Source organism: Harpia harpyja, chromosome 1 (assembly GCF_026419915.1).
Source record: "Harpia harpyja isolate bHarHar1 chromosome 1, bHarHar1 primary haplotype, whole genome shotgun sequence".
NCBI lineage: Eukaryota > Metazoa > Chordata > Aves > Accipitriformes > Accipitridae > Harpia > Harpia harpyja.
The window spans coordinates 86,300,976-86,320,044 of record NC_068940.1 but is presented as its reverse complement, the minus strand read 5'-3'; the positions used below and the strand labels follow the sequence as shown (position 1 = coordinate 86,320,044).

Genomic DNA, 19,069 nt, shown 5'->3' with positions numbered 1-19,069 from the left:
TCACAACAACATCAGCCAGCTCCCTCAGCACTCATGGATGCATCCTGTCAGGGGCCGTGGGGTTTGCATATGTCCAGTTTGCTTAAGTATTCTGTGACCTGATCCTCTTCTACCAAGGGTACATCTTCCTTGCTCCAACCTTTCCCCCTGGTCCCTGGGGATTCCTGAAGTCAGGTCTGGCTAGCAAAGACTGAGGTGAAGAAGACATTCAGCACCTCAGCCTTGTCCGTGTCCTGTGTCACCAGGACTCCTGCCCCTTTCAGCAGCAGGCCCATATTTTCACTAGTCTTCTTTTTGCCCCTTATGCATTTATGGAAGCCTTTCTTGTTGCTCTTGACATCCCTTGCCAAACTCAACTTAGGGTGGCTTTTGCTCTTTTCTAACCATGTCCATATGCTCAGTCAGTGTCTCTATATTTCTCACAGGTTACCTGACCCTGGTTCCACTTTCCATATACTTCATTTTTACATCCGAGTTTTGCCAGGAACTCCTTGTTAATCCACGCAGGCCTCGTGGCATTTTTGCTTGACTTCCTGTTCTTTGGGATGGACTATTCTTGACTGCAGAGGGATGATCATTGAATATCAAGCAGCTTTCTTGGACCCCTCTTCCCTTTAGGGTCCTATCCCATGGGAGTCTTTCAAGTGGATCTCTGAAGAGGCCAAAGTCTGTTGTCCTAAATGCCAGGGTTTTGATCTTGGTTTTTGCCCTGCTCTCTCTTCTCAGGATCCTGAACTCCACCATCTCTTGGTCACTGCAGCCGAGGCAGCCTTTGACTTTCACATCCCCAATGAGCCTTTCTTTGTTTGTAAGTGTGAGGTCCAACAGAGCACCTCTCCTTGCTGGATCCTTTATCATTTGGGTCGGTAAGTTGTCATCAATGTTCTCCAAGAACCTCCAAGTCTGTGTTCTCTCTTCAGCAGATACTGGTGTGGTTAACGTCTGCTGTGAGGACCAGAGCCAGAGAACGTGAGGCTACTTTTAGCTCTCTGTAGAAGGCCTCGTCTACTTGTTCTTCCTGATCAAAGCAAACACCCGCTACATCAGCCACATCCTTCCCCATGGAGGTGCCTGATGCCCTGGGCTGGCGCTGCCCCAGCCATCCTTCCACACCAGCCTCGCCTCCTCCCTGGCTGGGGGAGGTGGGACGGGCCCCGGACGGTGAGGCCCTGCCCTGCCAGCCCCTGTGGGGACCACCTGCAGTGCCCGTTCATCTGATGACACTGTAAGTCAAGGTTTGTGGATAGAGGCCCTGTGTTTTATTAGTCCATCTAATAAAGTTGGGGGGGGAAATTGACAAGCTTTCATCTGAAAGCTCTTCTTCACGTCTGAAATAATAGATGCCATGAAGTTCAAAGCAATTGCTCCAAGTTCAATTAGGTACATAGGAACTCCACTACCTAAAGGAAAAGGTGGCTAAATAATTATGGGTTAAAGGAGAGAAATGCTACGAACGTATCTTGAAAAGGACAGTGAGAGACAAGTAATTTACAGCCTGTGTGGAAAGTGGAGAGGTTAGTGGTGAAGAGGATGTAGCAGTTGCATGTACTGAAATTCAAAATCAAACCAGGAAGGAAAAATGACCTGGAAGTCCATTTCAATGAAGCTGAACTTCATAAGGGAGCTTTCTTCAAATGTGGGCAGCAATATATATATATATATAAAAAGTAGAAGCTAAAAGATTGAAAATGCTGATAAGCCATGAAGAGACTTTTTGAGATACTATATTAAACTGAGAACTGCCTACTATCTTGCTGAAAAGCTTCTTAGAAAAAGAAAAGAAAAGAAAAGAAAAGAAAAGAAAAGAAAAGAAAAGAAAAGAAAAGAAAAGAAAAGAAAAGAAAAGAAAAGAAAAGAAAAGAAAAGAAAAGAAAAGAAAAGAAAAGAAAAGAGAAAAGAAAGGAAACCTCACAAAAAAACCCAGCCCAATTAAATCAGACCGTGAAGGTAACTACTAGAACTTGACGAAAGTCATGTCCAAATGGGAAAACCAGGAAAATCTGGCAAATGAAAAGTAGATCTCCAGTGAGATTGATCAAATACCAGTTCTAGAGGCAAGTTGCTAATAAAAAGCACTTTCAAACACATCCAAACCATGCTGTCTGCCAGAAATTCAGTGCAGCTTCAAGTGAGACGGTCAAGAGGTAGAAGGAATACTCAGCAAAGATAAAACCATAGGAAAAAACTTGCATGATGTGATGGGTTAACCCTGGCTGAACGCCAGGTGCCCACCAAAGCCGTTCTATCACTCCCCCTCCTTCTCAGCTGGACAGGGGAGAGAAAATATATCAAAGAGCTTGTGGGTCGAGATAAGGATAGGAGAGATCACTCACCAATTACCGTCACGGGCAAATCAGACTCAGTTTGGGGAAAAATAAACTCGATTTATTACAAATCAACCGGAGTAGGGTAATGAGAAATAAAACCAAATCTCAGAACACCTTCCCTCCACGCCTCCCTTCTTCCCGGGCACAACTTCACTCCCAGATTCTCTACCAACCCCCCAGCAGCACAGGGGGACGGGGATGGGGTTTACGGTCAGTTCATCACATGTTATTTTCTGCCGCTTCATCCTCCTCAGGGGGAGGACTCATCACACTCTTCCCCTGCTCCAGCGTGGGGTCCCACCCACGGGAGGCAGTCCTCCACGAACTTCTCCAACGTGGGTCCTTCCCATGGGCTGCAGTTCTTCACGAACTGCTCCAGCATGGGTCCTTTCCACGGTGTGCAGTCCTTCAGGCACAGACTGCTCCAGCGTGGGCCCCCCATGGGGTCACAAGTCCTGCCAGAAAACCTGCTCCGTGGGCTCCTCTCTCCACAGATCCGCAGGTCCTGCCAGGAGCCTGCTCCAGCGCGGGGTTCCCACGGGGTCACAGCCTCCTTCGGGAACCCACCTGTTCCGGCGTGGGGTCCTCACCGGGCTGCAGGTGGATATCTGCTCTACTGTGGACCTCCATGGACTGCAGGGGGACAGCCTGCCTCACCGTGGTCTTCCCCACAGGCTGCAGGGGAATCTCTGCTCCGGCGCCTGGAGCTTCTCCTCCCCCTCCTTCTTCACTGACCTTGGTGTCCACAGGGTTGTTTCTCTTACATGTTCTCACTCCTCTCTCCGGCTGCCGAATACCTCCGTCCCAACTTTTTTTCCTTCTAAAAATGTTATCACAGAGGCATTACCACTATCGCTGATTGGCTCGGCCTTGGCCAGCGGCGGGTCCGTCTTAGAGCCGGCTGGTACGGGCTCTCTCGAACACAGGGGAAGCTTCCAGCAGCTTCTTACAGAAGCACCCCTGTAACCCCCCCCCGCTACCAAAACCTTGCCACACAAAACCAATACACATGAATACAGCTTATTAAGAACAAGGTGAAGGAGCCCCCTGTGACAGATTAAGAACAATCTCAAAGTGAAGAGGTTTTGAAACAAATCAATACATTGACAGGTAAGATGAAGGCAGGATGGCAACCATCAAATGGGTCTGGAGTAACTCAGCATGAAACTGCTAATTTGCTAGTTGCAATGCATCTGGTGTCAGAGGAATAGTCAATGGCCAGTATAACTTCAGACTCTAAAAAAGGCTCCAGGGTGATGCCAAAATCTATAGAGCAATAAATCTAATGTTTTTACCTGGCAAAATCAGGAGGAACTGTAAGACCAGCTCTGCTGGGTAGGATTCCACATGCATTATTTCCTGAGGAAGTCATGCCTCATGGATCTGGTGGAAATGTCTATAGGATTTTACAAGCTTTGTGGGTAAGGGTGATGCAGATGGAAGATTTTGTCAAAAGCTTCTGCGAAACAATTGCTGCAGATTCCTAAGAAATACAAAGGGCAGGTTCTCCCTATTTTAAACTAGAAAGTAGGAAATTACAGAAATAATGGAGAGCCTTCACTGTGGAAGGAAGCTGCCACTGGTTTCCCACAAGTATTTGCACACTAGATTTTACTGTTCAATATATTCCTCAGTGACCTCACAAAGCATGACTAGTAGGTTGACAAAAGTTTTTGGTTGGTACAGATTATTAAGGGCAATCAGTATTGATGCTGAGTTCAAAGTTGCAGAAGGGTATCACAGTCCTGGATGACTGGGTGATCAAACAGTAGATGAAAATTTAATGACAATGACGGCAAAGTAGGGGGAAAAAATAACTTGTAGCTATTAGTCCTGAGGAAATAGATATTTGAGTCACTGTGGATAACTTTCTGAAAACATCAGCCCAGTACTGAGCAGTGATCAAAAAAGTAGATGGGATATTTTTACTTACTTTGAAGGTAACAGAGCATAAAACAGGAGTTCCCATTATGTCACTCTGTGTTGCTCCAATGCACGTGGCTTGAAGACTGCTTGTTGTCTTAGTCACCTTGTTTTAAATAGTATATAGCAGAACTAAAATGAGAATAGTCATGAGGATTATTAGGGTTACCAGATGGCTCCATGATGAGAAGACACTATGAATGTTAGAAATGTGCAAAGGTGCTGGAGGGGAGCTACTAGAGAAGTCTGTCAAGTGAGGGGTGGCATGGAGAGGTTGAACACGGAATGATTACTTTCTATGTTTCATAACACAAGAACTACTGGAAAGTCAACAAAATTATCAGAAAGTGAGGATAAAATAAAAGAAAATGTTCTTCTGGGGTACACTGTCAAATTATGAAATACAGGCTGTTAGAAGCTAAAAAAATAAAAGGGTTCAAATCAGGTCAGACAAGTTCATTATTGATCTGGATAAAGCCACTGGCTCAAAAAGCCCCTGAACTTCTGTTTGCCTGAAAATGAAGGCTATTCCAGGGACTGGAGCCCTGTTTCTTATGCCCTTTTCCTCAGCAAGCACTGTAGGAGACCCGGTGGATTGCTGGTCTGACACAGTATGGCTCTTCATATGTTGTTGTAGAGCTCTGGCCTTTATTTACCCTCCCATCTGCTAAGTCACCACTTTCTGTGGATGCTTTTCATGACCAGTCACTGTAGCTTGCTATAATGAAGCTAAGTTTTCTGGGGGAGGTGATTCTTCTGCTCTGCTCAGCCCTGGTGAGACCCCTCTGCAGTGCTGTGTCCAGTTCTGGGCTCCCTAGTGTGAGAGAGAGATGGATGTACTGGAACAAGTCCAGCCAAGGGCCATGAAGACAATGAAGGGCTTGGAGCATCTGACATACAAGTAGAAGCTGAGAGAGCTGGGACTCTTCAGCCTGGAGAAGAGAAGGCTCAGGGTGATTGCATCAATGTGTATAAACACCTGGGAGGGAGGGAGTGAGTACAGAAGATAGAGCCAGGCTCTCCTCAGTGGTATCCAGTAACAGGACTAGAGGCAATGGGCATGAACTAGAAATACAAGAAATATTGCTTAAATATAAGGAACAACTTTTTCACTTTGAGAGTAACTGAACACCGGAACAGGATTTGGCCAGGATAGAAGGATATCCTACCAATGCAAGAATTCACCACTTCAGATCCCTCCTGGATCACAGTCCAATATTTTTAGCTTAAAGCAATGGGGAAAGTGCTTTGTGCTGCATTTGGCAGGAGTGGTACAGGCCTGCACTTCTACAGCCTCCTAGCTGCATGCACTAAGGTCTGATGGGGAAAGCTGGGGACAGCAAACCTGTAATGCACTCCAGCAAGCATTATCAAAGGACTGTTGGAGCAGAAGTGTGTTTGCAATTCCCACCCCCAATTTGCAAAATAAGCTTTAAAAATATGATTGTATTAGTTTACCATAGGTGGGAGCCAAGGTATTTTTACAGTATTTAAACATTAGCTAGGGATGGGGATGGAAGCCTGGTCTGCATGTGGATTGTTTCAGCCAGCAAAACCACCCCATATTACTCGCTTTGCCGTGTATAATAAAGCTGGTTATATAAAAGGGCAGAGCTTTTCTAGCATGTACATTTCTTGGACATCCATAAAATCTATAGAGTGTCTTATGTTGGGACATCTAGGCTTAAAACCCTGCTCCTAATTTGGAAAAGATGGACTTCAAATCTGGGTCCTTCTCAGCCCTCATACATAGCCTCCACCCAGCTGCCAGGTGCAGACACATGCACCCGTCTGAACCTCTGCTAAATTCTTGTACTAGGTCTGGCCAGGATGAGTTAACTGTCTTCATAGCAGCTCCTGTGGTGCTGTGTTTTGGATTTGTGGCTAAAACAGTATTGGTGACACACATGTTTTGGCTGTTGCTGAACAGTGCTTGCACAGCATCAAGGCTTTCTCTTTGTTTCCCACTCGGCCCCCTCAACAAATAGGCTAGGGGTGGGAAAGACACTGGGAGAGGACGCAGTTGGGACAGCTGACCTGAATTGCCCAAAGCAATATTCCATACCATACAACATCATGCGCAATCAGCTCAATCATCAGCGATAAAGACTGAGGTAAAGGAAGAAGAAGGAAGGGTTTTGTCTTCCAAGGTGGCCATTGTTTGGAGACCAGCTGGGCATCTGTCTGCCTGTGGGGAGTGGTGTGTGATTGCCTTTGTTTTTCTTGGGGTTCCCCCGCCTCTTTTCTTCACCTATTAAACTGTCTTTATCTCCACCAGCAAATTTTCTCATTTTTGTTCTTCCTGTTTTCTCCCCCATCCCACTGGGGGTGAGGAGACTGATCAAGCAGCTGGGTGGGTGCTTGGCTGCTGGCCAGGTTCAACCCACCACCCTTCTGCATCCTGAACATGTTCTTATTTGCTGTCTGCCAAGTCTGATACGTCTTCCTGGACTTCAGAATCACAGCCAGTAGCAGAGAATAACTGCAGAGCAATTATTGGAGAAAGCTGCATCTCTTCCCTTTGCGGCCATACCATCCTGCATGGTGCGCTGCCGTCAAGGATGCACCAGAGAGGAGAAACGCTCCATACAGCCTGTCTTCCCCTTGCAGTTCATGTAATCCACCACAGGGAGACAGCTGCAATACGTCTCTGAAAAAGAAACAGGCCGAAAATGTCAGGCTGAGGAGTTTGTATGGAAACTATCACACACCACTGTGCAGAGATTTGGCTGCTGTGGACTTGCCCTTTTCTGAAGCGATGAGTTTGGTTGCTGCAGCCAGAAGCCCATAAGCAGCTTTTACCTCTGGCCAGTTCATGGGCCTGGGAATGACCTTGGACTGGGTTGTGAGGGGGCCTGTTAGCAAGAGCATTGCTGCCCTTACTGCAGAAGGGAACTGTGGAATGAAGGATGCAATATGCTGTAGAGAGAGAGAAGGGTCCTACGGTTAAGGTAGGTCTACACCATGTTGGAGAACTGGATTTTTTTCTTGCTTGTGCTATAGCTTTCCTGGCTAAGGCTGGGAATTTCACTTGAACTGTGCTTTGCATTAGTGCCCCTGAATGTCTGAGCTCCATTTTGTGGGAACTTGATCTGAGATTCAGACTGGGAAAGTACCTGGATCTGAAATCAGTAAGTGCCTTAAAAGTACACAGTGCTTAACTGACCTCACACCAGACCCTTGAGGTTAGCTTCCACTTCTGAGCTTGACTGCTCTGCTCCATGGCCCCGTGTGTGAAACAGGGCTGATAATACCCCACCTCTCGCAGGCGTGTTGCAAAGAACCATGAAGAACAGCAGAGGGTACCCTAGAGGAAATTGAAAATTCAGGCTCTTTAAAGCAGATAAATAGATAAACTGGGGGAACACACACACACAGGAGGTCTGAAAATGCTTTAGCAGTGAGTGGTGGTGATTCCTGAAGTGCTGTTGGGTATGTGCACTGAATGAGACAAGGTCCATGAACTTGCAGCTGAAATCTGTAGCATTATGCATGAGCACAAAGGCACCAAATGAAGATTGAAGATGTAATTTTAGTTTTGGCACTTTCTAGTTCTGCATGCATGACTGCACTCAAGCAAATGTCTCTTAGAGCAGTTTAGTGTATGCAAATGACTTTAAAATTTGCAGTCATATCTAGGCTTTCCTTCCCCTATGGAAGGAATTGCGACTAAAATCTCCGACACTTACCTGCCATTACGGCACCAGTGAGATTCTCTGTCCAGCCACTCAGCTGCTCATCCTCTCCAAATGTGGGAATTTATATCCCCTGGACACCTCCCTTTCCACCAGTTGGCATAAGCAAGCCCTGACCGGGAGCAGGAGCCTCCCAGCACCAAGTGTGCCCCAACAGGACACTATCTCCACACAGCATGGGTCCTCGGTGACTGCCACCAACAGCCCTATGACAGGGACATCAACCACAAGTCTCTTCATGCTCTGTGGGTGCCTAAAGGTGATTGAGAGTCTACAGGATATGTTTTAATTGACTAACGGTAGAACAGAGCAGTCCCAAAGTGCCCAGTAACCCATTTACGTGTGGGATTTTGCACCTGCAAATCGGACTTTGAGCATGAGCCCTGTAAGTGCTCTAATCACAGGCAGCACTGAGCACCCTGTCTGCTGTGGTGAGATTTGGGAGGTTTCACACTGGGCTAGGATGAGCAGTTTCCTATAAGCAGTTTTTGTGCTTTCATGGCTTTGCATGAGGTGCCCAGATGCCTGACAGTGTGGTGCAGCTTGGTGCCATGGGGTAGCACCCTGCAGCCTGAGGCACAGCGATGCCACCACCCTGCCACCACTGCTGATGGTTGGCTTTCCACCATACTGCCGTCAGACCTCATCCAGTGTCCCGAGTTCTTTAAACCTCACATGTAAACCAAGCTTTCAGGACCTCAGAGCAGACTTGCAGCTGTTTCCTCTGTACAGGTATTCCCACTGAGCACAGTCTGCCAGCAGCGAAAGCACCAGTCATTTACAGATGTAACAGCCAAAGAGAGCTGTCGCAGGGAGGTGAAGAGAGAAGGCAAGAGTCTTTGGCTGGGGCAGAACTGTGAGCACTCTTTGTGAGCCAAAAAAAGTATGCTCAACACTAAAACACTAGACAGACAGAGAGATGGAAAGGAAAGGAAGGAAGGAAAAGAGAGGAGAGGAGAGGAAACATGGAACTACTACCATTACCTTGAATGAGCACTGAATGCAGTTCATACTTACTGAACAACTCCAGTTTGCATTCACTCATTTCACAAAAACTGTATGACTGAAAGCTTACAGGAAGCAGGCTTTATGGAAGGAGTGATGCAGAACAGAGTAGCTACTTCTGTGGGGCAAGAGCTGTGCTGAGGTTTTGACTGTGTTTTAATCTGAGAAGTATCTTGCTCTGCAGAAGAAAAGAAAGTTTAAGTGCTCACAGAGGACTTCAACCTTTCACTTCTGCCTCCTGGAAGGTTATGGTAGCCACATGGGAGTTTTCTTTTCCCCATTCTGCTGCACTTAGGCTGATGTTCAGCAGAGAACACTGAGCAATGGTGGCTCTCCTTTTTTAAAGGAGTTTAAATGCTGGAATCAAGTTAGCAGTAAGGCAAAGTAAGGCTGGAGTGTGTCCAGAGAAGGGCAACCAAGTTGGCAAGGAGCCCAGAGCACAAGTCTTATGAGGAGCAGCTGAGGGAACTGGGGTTGTTTAGCCTGGAGAAAAGGAGGCTGAGGGGAGACCTTGTCGCTCTCTACAATTACCTGAAAGGAGGTTGTAGTCAGGTGGCTGGAGATAGGACAAGAGGAAATGGCCTCAAGTTGTGGCAGGGGAGGTTTAGATTGGATATTAGGAAAAATTTCTTTACTGAAAGGGTTGTCAGGTATTGGAACAGGCTGCCCAGGGAAGTGGTTAAGTCACCATCCCTGGAGGTATTCAAAAAGCATGTAGACAAGGCACTTCAGAACATGGTTTAGTGGGCATGGTTGATGGTTGGACTTGATGATCTTAAAGGTCTTTTCCAACCTAAATGATTCTATTCTTTCTGCACATTCCCTTTGAATACCTCTCCTAACCCCCACTCCATCTGAAGCCTTCATTTAGCTTCTGTAATATAGACAAGCCTTTGGGAACTAGTCTTTCCTGGAAAATGAAGTCAATGCACCAAGTCAGCTGTTAACTTTGCAAAGGTGCTGTCTCAGATAAGGGCTCCAGTGAACTATTTCACAGCTAATTAACTACTATGTTTTATAGAACTGTTTTAAGGCATTTTGGGCATTCTTAGCTCTTAGTAACTGGGTTAGCTAGTATAAGGAAGCAAGATTAATTTTTATTAGCTTGAAGTATCATATTTTATTCAAGTGATAAGAAATATCATAATACATTATGCATCTGCCAGTTATAGTCCATTGTAGTTGGTTTCAAAACCTAAGCAATAAATGAGTAAGACAGTTTATCTAGTTAAACTGAAAAAAACAGCATTCCACACAACCAGTACTGGAGATGTCAACCGTATAGTAATTCCAGCATTACCTTGTTATGGCTTTCCAGAAAGTTATGAAGTTAACAAATTAGAACACATCAAGAGCCATTTTCCAAAGATTTATTGAAGTAGCGACAGGTTGCTCATACTGTGCTGGAAAAAGCAGTTTTATTGAATTCAGATACTTAAAAACAGTATTGCAGCACAAGATATTGCTATTTGTAAACTAGACTCCATTGTAAACTCTAATCCTTCAGGGAGAGTCAGTTTGCAAGATCTAAGACCTATTTCCTAGCATAATAATCTTGCGCTCATGGAAAAACTGCAGAAAGGCACTTGAAAGCTGTTTCTTCCTTTAAGACATGGACTTTTTAAATCATGCTGGTAAGAATTTCTCCTGCATTAATAAGTATGCATCTTCACTTCAGCTTTACTCCAAGTCATCATGATGCTGGGAAGTTTCATTAATAACCTGTTGAAAAACAGAGACACTTGTATTAAGTTTTAGGAGTAAGATTGTTGGGGTTTTTAGAGTTAGAATTGGAATATCCAGTACCACAGAAACATGAACAAATCAGTATCGACTCTCACTTGTTAATGAGAAGTTCTGGTTGGTAAATAGTGTGCAAAAACCATTTAAGCTTTATTGGCTTAGTCTGAAAACAGTATCTTGTCCCAAACAAGTACCTCTGTTTACTGCCACATGTTTTCCTCAGGTGATGTGAGGAATCTTTTGAGAACTTGCTTACTCAGCTGAACTTAAATACACACTACACAGGTAACTGTCAGCCACTTAAGGACTATCAGATGAATTTTGTGATCATTTCCACAGAAGCCTGTTTGCTACATCTGTATGTTCAGCCATGCAGCCTGGACTGCCAGATGCTGTTCTACTCCATACTTACTACCATATACAGGCTGCACTGACCAGTACACAAACTTAAGAGTATTTTAAGGTAAGCAGCTGTGATAGAAATAAAATCAAAAGTTACCACCAACCTGTCCGTCTCTAGTTTCGACAGTCTTAATTAGAAGTGTCCTCTTTGAGTGAGTGTCAACCATTGGCTGAGACTCAATGTTGGTTTCTGCAGAAGAAAATGTATTATTATCAATAGTCTAGATGAAGTGCCTCCTCAAAGAAATGACATGTAATTGACTTTAGTGTCTACTTTCAGAATCCTAGTTTAGTGTATGAAGACCCCATTTAGTGTATGAAGAAGTCTCCTGCTCTGAATAAGCTTATCTTCTCTATTTTCTGCCTGTTCCCCTTAAGGCACCTTCAGCAGGCTTCTAAACCCATCACTCACTATGTACAGATATTTAAAAAATATCTGTGCCCAGAAACAAAGTAGCTCCTCCCATCCAAGGTTAAGTAATTGCAAATAGTCTAGTTATCTATAGAAAAACGTTCACACGCAACTGCATTTATACAAGTTCAACTACTGGAGAAAAAGGAACTTTCCAGGACCCTTTTGCTAATGATAGAACAGCCATCTAAACTGAAGTAGCAGAAACAGCTTACCTCTCAGGTTCAAGGAAGCAAAGGTTGGAATAGGCATGTTAATCCTGAAGGAAAAAAAGAAATGGATGAAGTCAGACATGGGTATAGAGTGTCTTCTAGTAACTGCTGTTTAGAAAAGTGCCTGCACATAATTTTTACCTGCTCTCTTCACCCTCCAGCAGTTTTCTGTAGGTGGCAATCTCAATATCAAGAGCCATCTTTACATTCAGCAGGTCCTGGTACTCGCGGAGATGGCGAGCCATTTCTTCCTTCATGTTCTGAATCTCATCCTGCAGGCGGCCAATAGTGTCTTGGTAGTTAGCAGCTTCAACAGCAAAATTCTCCTCCATTTCACGCATTTGGCGCTCCAGGGATTCATTCTGGAAGAGAATAATGAAGTTGAGCACTGCTGCAATTCAGCCATTCTTCCCCACCCTCAAATTTTTAACAAAGGGGAGTTACATTAGCATCCTTTCTGAAAATGCCCAGACACATCCCAAATTTGTCATCTCTTTATCTTCCCCTTGCAAATTCAAGGTGGGTTATTCTGCTACTTTGACTGAGGTGTGCCATGTATTTGTTCTAGCAGGTGGCAAAGCAATCCCTTACAGTAAGTCTTAACACGTGCAATACAAGTCAGCATGCAGGCAGACCTCAGTGAGGGCATTTGCAGGTGTACTATACACTGTTAAATCCATTTCAAGCCAGCCTTTAAGGCAGTCGGTTCTAGCAGCAGCAAGATTTGCACCTCCTTTCCACTGCTCCTCCAGCTTTTTTTATAGCTTCAGCTGTACCTGACAGACAAGCCATAAACACTTCCAGAAAGTGTTACATAAACAGTGACTATTATAGCAAGAGAACAAACTCAGTGTTTATACCTTCAGGAAGACTAGTTCAGTACATCAGTCTAACCAGTGCACTGTAGTCCATGCAGGCAAACTGACCCCATAGCATCCTTTTCAAAAAGTACTAATATGCTGCTGTATTGCATGGGAGATCAGCTGCATTCACATCTATTATCAACAATTAAACTGCAGTGCAGTGCTTAAAGCTGCAAAGGTAAGAATGTCCCAACAACTGCTATCTAATACTTACACTTCCCTTAAGGGCATCAACTTCACAGGTGAGAGACTGAATCTGTCTGCGGTATTCATTAGCTTCTTGTTTGGCCTGGCGCAGGGCATCATTGTTCCTATTAGCAGCTTCGGAGAGATCTGCAAACTGTGGAAATCCCCAGTTTGGTTAGCCTAACACTTCAACAGAAATGGTGTAACAGACTTTTTTTGGACACAGCATTTGAGGGCAACTGAAGCCATTACAAGCCTTAACACCTAAACCACTTAAATATTAGCATTACTCTTAAAATGCCTTTCTATTTTAATTGTTAAATTGGAATTCATAGTTAAACCTTTCACATTTGTTTCCCCACCCCGTATGTTTCCCATCTTTTCATCATTTTTTCACCAATTCATTCACTCCTTTCTCCAGTATTTCATCCAACATCTGCTTCCAGGTACAAGCATAGGAAAGTCTCCAAGTATGAACCCATTACTTTGATGCTGTACTTGTGGCACAAAATGTTTTCAGCTGTACTCTTCCCAGACTAGGAGTTTAAAGAAGACCCTGTGCCATGGCTGTGTTCATGTCCAGTAGAGAGACAGAGGGAACATCATGTGCTACAGCAAAGCTGTTATGTACAGTTAGTTCGAGTGCCTGATGCATCTGAACAGATTTGACTTACTTTGGACTTGTACCACTCTTCAGCTTCCTGAAGATTCTTAGCAGCAACGCTTTCATACTGTTGGCGAACATCACGCAGGGCAGCAGTAAGATCAGGCTTAGAAACATCCATATCAATTTGGATGTGCTGTTCCTGGAGTTGGGCCTGCAGTTCTCGGATTTCCTTAGAGAGAAGCAGACACTCAGTGTTATTACACGACAACATACAGAACGTACACAGGCGGGGACTCTGGGCCAGAACCAGTGAAGAGCTTCCTTACTCGCTAGACCACCAGTATCTAATCACAGACCCAATTATTCAGCTTACCTCATCATGAAGCTTCTTCAAGAAGACAATCTCCTCTTGCAGGGACTCAACTTTGCGCTCAAGATCAAGACGTGCCAGAGAGGCATTGTCGACATCCTGACCAGAGAGAAGAATGATTAGCAGTCTTACAAAACTGACGTAGAAAAGTCTTTTAAGGCAAGTTCAGTAGCATACAGACTGATGCTACATCTGAGCTTTTTGGCAAGACAATATGAAATAAAGAGCTGTGAAAAACACCTTTTTGCCACCTCCTACCCTAGCCTCAGACACTGCTATATGCACCTTTATTGTGATTTTGGAAACTATACAGCATATGTAGATTACTTCATCTTTGCCAATGTATTGCTAAGCATGATCAAGAGCACACAGATCATGGTGGGTGTAAATCCTGCCTGAAGATGAAGCGGGTACTTGGGTCAGAAGCCAGCAATAAGCTCTTTTAGCTTGACTACACTGAAAAAGAGTTAGTCTTCCAATTTGCAAACTTCTTTTTTTCCAGTGGGGCTTAAAAGTGCAACCCATGTGCCTACATGCCTATCAGTGGCCTTAGTTTCTTGTTTATTTCTTATGGACTCCTTGGTGATCAACCACAGAGCCCTTTGGGTCCACAGACCACAGCTTGAAAGCATACTTGTAAAGCTAGTGAGGTACATACAGGAACTGCAAGCATTTACTTCTCCAAGTGGTTCAACAGATCTCCCTCAAGAAAAAGAAGCTATAAGCATAAACGCAAATCGAGTTAATCATCATTGGCTACACCCTCACAGCAGCTGGCAAAGACTACACCTTTTGCTGGATGGAGATAGTCTTAATCAACAGCAAAAGTTCATTTAAGGCATAACAGAAGATATATAATGAATGTTACATGGGAGTAGCTTGAATTAGTTCAAAAACATAACTTAAGACTAAACATTGATTGGTAACTTCTTACATTTTAAATGTGCAAGGCAATTCATTTGCAAAGGGGACAATTGTTCCTTTCATACTAGTTACACACATGCTGCATGCTTATGTTCACACAGTATTAACATATCAGGTTTTCACAGCTTACGCTAAAGCTATTTTGGATTGCCCGAAGCGTAAGCATTCCTAATCAGCAGTTCTCACTATTATGGCACCTTTGAAATAAGGAGTGTTTTCTTTAGACTGCTAGAAAGCCACTCCTTGCATCACTCCTACTCTGGGGTAAGGTTCTTGCTCCAGAAGAATTCTTCTGTTTTCTTTATCCAGCAGAACATCCCTTCGATGTGTTATTCCATAACCTCCCTATCAATTCCAGTTTTACACCCACACAGGTCACATCAGCTCTGTTTTTCATTTCAGAGAAAGAATTCCTTAATTCATTTGTTCCCCCCCCCCCCAAAAAAAATTGAAGATCATTCTGGAAGGAAATTACATGGCTATGACACAACATGTTTATACAATTAGACAGACATCCAAAGAGTTTCCAATGGATTTTACTGAAATCTGCATCCTGAAGACTAATTTTTTCAGGACAACTGAACAGCTACAGGATTTTTAGGAGCTTATAATAAACTGAAAGCATCTTAAATTGAAATCACTTGAATATATGGTATGTATTTTACTATATACGTTATCATTAAGTTGGGAGTGAAGAATCAGTGTACCTGTATTTCCTAGGTGTATGGAGAACCACATAAATAAGCTACTTGTAGCCTGAGCAAACAAAGTGTAAGGCATGCATACATGCAACTGGACTACACATTGATTTTATCTTAGGAGATTCTTTAATGCCAGTCACATAGTTTGCAGGATTGAGCATCCATGTTTACTTCACACAAACCTCATGTTAGCCAGGAGCAGCCCTGTTAGTCTTGTCATAGGTTCAGGACCTATTCCTTGCTGCCACAGCAGCTGGCAAAGCTGCAGTAAATAACTTTCTCACTAATTGTGATGCTTGTTTTGTCCCAAAGGAAAGAACTCTCTGAACCCCTAGGTTTATTTTATGTAGTACACCCCCAGCATATGAGTAAAATCTCATCTTTGTTCAGGAGAATAATTAAATTAAAACTCAGTACATAAAAGTTGAACAGTCTCTAAAGCAGGCAGCTTTTGGAAATACAAAGTTTAAGTTCAATTATTTGTTCACTTTCTTTAAAATACTGAAGTATACAACTGCTCCATCAAGTAAAAAGTAAATTTGGTGCTACATCAGAACAGTAAGTATCTGCTGAAATGTTCCAAATCCATGTACACAACTTTCCGGTGCAAGAATACAATGGTTTAATAAAAAGCTGTGCATTTCTTTACAATGGGAAGCACAACAGGATGTTTCAACTTCAGTGTTCTGTGAGTGTAATTTCACTTGCAGGAGAACAATACTTATACTGAAACAGATTTAGTTTTCACAACCTGCATGTTAAGCCCACCCTTTCACGGTAAGGAAAATTTAGATATTACTGTTGTTCAAATCAAACACACTAGCATGCACCAGTTATGTCATGAGTGGATTTAGTGTAGTGTTTCCACAGACAATGATTTGCAATTCTTATCCATAAGCTACACCTCAGGAGATTAAATGGCTCCAGTTCTGACTGTACCGCACACACAGATCTGCTGGAGGCTGAGCTCCTGAACAACGCCTTTCCACAGTGGAGGGCAAAGCGGGATAATGAATGTGGGATATGCACAAAGCCAAGTTCACTTAAAAGCCTAGAACCTTCAAAAAGTTTAATTGGTTTGAAATAGAGGTAGACGTGCCTTGAAGTGCACCAATTAAGTATGAAAGATCATTTAAAAGCCAGCCTTAAGTCAAAGGATCCTTCAACTGAATTCAGCAATGAGTCAGAATAGATTAGGTTCTCTAAAACTTAAGTTAAATGCTTCTGCATGGAACTTCACACTACGTTAAATTAGCTTAGCACTCAGAAAAAACAGAAGCTGAAGTTTAAGGCAGTATCTCAAACTGTTCTGTTTCAAACTTCTGTCCCCAGAACGCCAGCAGAGACTCTGAATTCCCAGACTCTGCATGGGAGTAGGTATCTTGGCTTCCACATGTTATCTCACAAAGACACCTGCTCTCCTTCAGAGACTATAAATATACTGTAATCAAAAGCCTTGCCCCGGGAAACACTGACAATCAAGTGATGATTTCCTGAATGGTGACATCTACTAATGCCTGTGAAGAGCTTTGGGATGAAACCAGTCTGTGCCCAGCTGCATAGAGATAAGGGCAGTCACTTCCAGCCAGGAGGAATGCTAGCAATGCTGTTTCACACCAGCAGTTTTAGGGAAGAGACCTTGCTTTGAGAAGGCACATTCCTAAATACCTTCTAGTCCAAACAAGGCTTAATCCAAGTCGAAAAAGTTGAAAGCTGGTTTTGCACAAGTGAAAACCTGAGCTTAACACTTTTCGAACACTGTTTGCACAGTTGGTTCTGGCTGTCATGTAGGTTTTAGTTCATCTGGATAACATCATAGCATCCTACAGAGACTAAACTCTAACACAACTTGTTTCCTATGTTAACATCTTTGTTTACAGAGGATTAAATTCTATGTTCTTAAGGGACATCCAGAGGAGGCAGACTTGACTGCTGTGACCTCACCCCAAGGAACAAATTGTCTACTTCTTGTCAGCAGACAACACCCATATGAAAAATTTTAGATTTGGAACTGTTGTCCAGTAACGCACTGACCAAAGTGATTCATTAAAAAGGAGCTCTGTTTTGTGTAAAAACTGGACCATATGCACGATAGACACTTTTGGCCAGAAATATGCCCGCACCATTACACATTTAGTAAGAATGCAGCCCACTGCGCCCTCCCCTCCGACACAAAGGGATCTATTATTTCAATCTGCTGCCACCACACTTGCCATAAAGCCTGTATCTGCATTCCACGGTGAATCCCATAGAAACCATTAATACCCTTCAGCCAAGCGAGCAGATGGCCCCCTTTCACTTTTATTGGATCGGAAAGCGATTCCACGTCGGAGCGCTTTTTGTAAACCAGGCTAGACTTGGATAAAGCAAGACAATAGTTTCCCCCCCCCCCTTCAGACCGCAGCATCCCCCTAAAGAAAACAAGGAAGGGTTTGCGTGAGAACCGATGGAATTCCTTTGTGCGAGGAAAGCAAACTCCTACAGCCCCATCCTCCCGTCCCAGGCACCACCGCCCAGCTCCGGCTCTCCTGTCCTACAGCTCCCTCCCTCCGGCCCCCGCCCCGCCGCCCGCGGCCCCCGCAAACCTGTCTGAAGGACTGCAGGGTGTTCTCGGCCTCTTCCCGCTGCAGCATCTCCTCTTGCAACCTGGAAGGGGCGAGACAGCGCTGAGGAGGGAGCTGGGGGTCCCGTCCCCGTCCCCCCCCCCCCAAACTCCCGCTGCCCCGAGCCCAGCTCGGGATGCCCAGGGGCTGCCTCCGCGCCGGCAGCCCGAACGACCCCGCCCTCCCCTCGCACACTCACTTCTCCCTCAGCCGCATGATGTCGTCGGCGAGGTTGTCCCGCTCCACTTCCACGCGTGCCTTGTCGTTGGTGAGCTGGTCCACCTGCCGGCGCAGCTCCCGCATCTCCTCCTCGTAGAGGTCGCCCAGGCGGGACGTGCCCTTGCCCTTGAGCTGCTCCAGCTCGGCCAGCAGGATCTTGTTCTGCTGCTCCAGGAAGCGCACCTTGTCGATGTAGTTGGCGAAGCGGTCGTTGAGCTCCTGCAGCTCCACCTTCTCGTTGGTGCGGTTCGCCTTGAACTCCGTGTTGATGGCGTCGGCCAGGGAGAAGTCCACGGAGTCGTGGAGCCGCATGGGCGGCATGCTGCTCCGCAGCCGCACCGACGTCGCCTTGGTGGCGTACATGCCGCCGGGCGAGGCGGACACGTACCGGGCGGTGCTGGGCCGCAGGGAGCTGCCCAGCGAGTAGCGGCTGCTGGAGGTGATGTAGCGGGTGCCGGTGCTGGGGCGGGTGCCCCCGCCGAACATGCGGCGGTACGAGGAGTTCTTAGTGCTGATGCTCATGGCGGCGGCGCGGGCTTTGTAATCCGGGAGCGGAGCGGGGCGGCTCGAGTGCGCAGCGGGCGAAGAAGAGCGGTGGCCTCGCCCCGGGCCCCTTCTTATGAGGGGCCACCGCCCGCCGCCGGGCCCGCCCCGCCAATCACCGCCCCGCCCGCCGCCCGCCGCCAATCGCCGCGCCGCCCGCCGCCGCGCCTCGCCCCGCGGGGAGGGGGCGGGGGCCGGTGGGCCGCGCGGGGCGGCGAGGCGAGGCGAGGCGAGGCGAGGGGGGGGCGGGGGCGCTGCAGGCCGCTGCCGCGGCGGACACAAAGGCGGGCGTGCGGGGCGAGGAGGGGAAGGGCGGCGGAGAGAGCGGAGCGGG

General features: G+C 45.6%; 1 protein-coding gene and 1 long non-coding RNA gene across 2 annotated transcripts; one reads left to right on the top strand and one right to left on the bottom strand.

The window, feature by feature from the left end:
- Positions 1-9,497: 9,497 nt before the first annotated feature.
- On the top strand, positions 9,498-10,281 carry LOC128148970 (uncharacterized). Its single transcript, XR_008237488.1, has 2 exons — positions 9,498-9,600; positions 9,984-10,281. It is a non-coding gene; the product is annotated as an uncharacterized LOC128148970 (long non-coding RNA).
- Positions 10,282-10,304: 23 nt separating this feature from the next.
- Positions 10,305-18,793, bottom strand: VIM (vimentin). Its single transcript, XM_052803486.1, has 9 exons — positions 18,173-18,793; positions 17,956-18,016; positions 13,749-13,844; positions 13,443-13,604; positions 12,797-12,922; positions 11,861-12,081; positions 11,723-11,766; positions 11,200-11,285; positions 10,305-10,672 (listed from the first exon to the last, which is right to left on the bottom strand). The coding sequence occupies exons 1-9, from the start codon at positions 18,712-18,714 to the stop codon at positions 10,631-10,633; spliced, it is 1,380 nt and encodes a 459-aa protein (XP_052659446.1). The 5' UTR covers positions 18,715-18,793; the 3' UTR covers positions 10,305-10,630.
- Between the last annotated feature and the right edge of the window lie 276 nt (positions 18,794-19,069).